The sequence below is a fragment of the Hipposideros armiger genome, unplaced genomic scaffold, assembly GCF_001890085.2.
Source record: "Hipposideros armiger isolate ML-2016 unplaced genomic scaffold, ASM189008v1 scaffold_2367, whole genome shotgun sequence".
Classification (NCBI taxonomy): Eukaryota; Metazoa; Chordata; class Mammalia; order Chiroptera; family Hipposideridae; genus Hipposideros; species Hipposideros armiger.
The window spans coordinates 12,268-13,730 of record NW_017733704.1 but is presented as its reverse complement, the minus strand read 5'-3'; the positions used below and the strand labels follow the sequence as shown (position 1 = coordinate 13,730).

The 1,463-nt window shown below is 39.2% G+C and overlaps 1 protein-coding gene across 1 annotated transcript in view; it reads right to left on the bottom strand.

Annotated features, from left to right (window-relative positions):
• Nucleotides 1-6: 6 nt before the first annotated feature.
• SERAC1 (serine active site containing 1) overlaps nucleotides 7-1,463 on the bottom strand; it is a 9,480-nt gene continuing 8,023 nt past the window's right edge. Inside the window, exons 5-6 of the mRNA XM_019634961.1 lie at nucleotides 1,298-1,429; nucleotides 7-561 (exon numbers count right to left, since the gene is read on the bottom strand). Coding sequence (XP_019490506.1) covers nucleotides 497-561; nucleotides 1,298-1,429 — 197 coding nt within the window. The 3' untranslated portion in view covers nucleotides 7-496. The remainder of the gene's footprint in view (nucleotides 562-1,297; nucleotides 1,430-1,463) is intronic.

The window sequence follows — 1,463 nt, the reverse complement described above, 5'->3', positions numbered from 1 at the left end:
CCTTTATGATCTAACCACTCAATTCTTATGTAGTGCTACAGGCTGAAAGTTTGTGTTCCCCCTAAATCCACATGTTGAAACCTAAGCCCCAATGTCATGGTATTTGGAGGAAAGGCCATTGGGAGGCGATTAGGTCATGATGGCAGAGCCCTCAGGAATGGCATTAGTGCCCTTATAAGAGACTCCCCCCAGAGGTCCTGTGTCCCTTCGGCCACACGAAGACACAAAGAAAAGACGGCCAGCTCTGAAACGGGAAGCAGGTCCTCACCAGACACCAGATCTGCTGGCACACTGACCCTGGACTTCCAGCCTCCAGAACTGTGAGAAAAGAATTTCTGCTGTTTGTAAGCCACCTAGTCTATGGTATTTTGCTATAGTGGCCCAAACAGGTTAAGACATGTATCAGAACAAAATTCCAATCATTGAAGCACACATTCTTTTCAACAATGGCAGTTCATAACCTGGGTGAGTTCTTCAGGATCAAGTGGGAAACTTCTCAAAATATACACGCGAGGGCTCCGACCTTGATTTTTCTGACACAGTTAAGTCTGAAATGGAGTCCTGGGAGGCAGGTTTTGGAAAAGATTTTTATTCTAAGTCTCCACTAACATTAAATAAGTTTATATTTACATTATAAATTATTATAATTATAGCCACCAATCAATCAACTAATTAACTTGTATGGAGACAGAGACCTTATTCTGAGATTTAACTTTTCTTTGTGAACATTCTCTTCTAATTGTTTACCCATTTTTATGAGAAGACTCTACTAACAAAGCATAGGTGAGTCTCCGCACTAGAATCAGAGATCTGAGTTCTTGCTCATGTATTTTTACTGCAAAACTTGTGAGCTTTATATACACTTAAATACTTTAAATGCCTCTTAAAAATGATATATGCACACAAATCAAATACAGGTGACTAATTATTAGTATTAGAACCAAGAAGATTGTCAAGTGAAAGCAAATATAATTGTATGGTGCAGCAAGCTATTAAAATATATTTCATAAATAGGAAGCAAAAGAAAATGCAAACACAACATTAGGCCACAACTATCAGAATCTTGAGAGTTTCTCTAATCAAGAAAATTCTGTTCCGGTACAAAGTTACACAAATATATCTACCTCAGTTTTGACGTTGTTTTTACTCAACATAGATTTTCACTGGAGTTTTTTTTTAAGTTCTGGAAATATTTTTAACGTATTTTAAGACTGCCTCAAATATTTCCCTTCCTAATCTTACTCCCTTCTCTTTTATGTCTGAGATGACGGGCTGTACGTTCAGATGGTCTCATTACCGTGCCAGTGATGGGCCTCCGCCATTTCCTGCACGGCCTGCAATCGGGCGGCTCTGTCATCTGACTTACTCTTCTTGAGAAGCAGCCACATGGCACACTCATGATCCTCTATGTCAACTGTACTGAAAGTGTCTGCAAAAAGGAAAAAAAAGGCAATACAATGTGA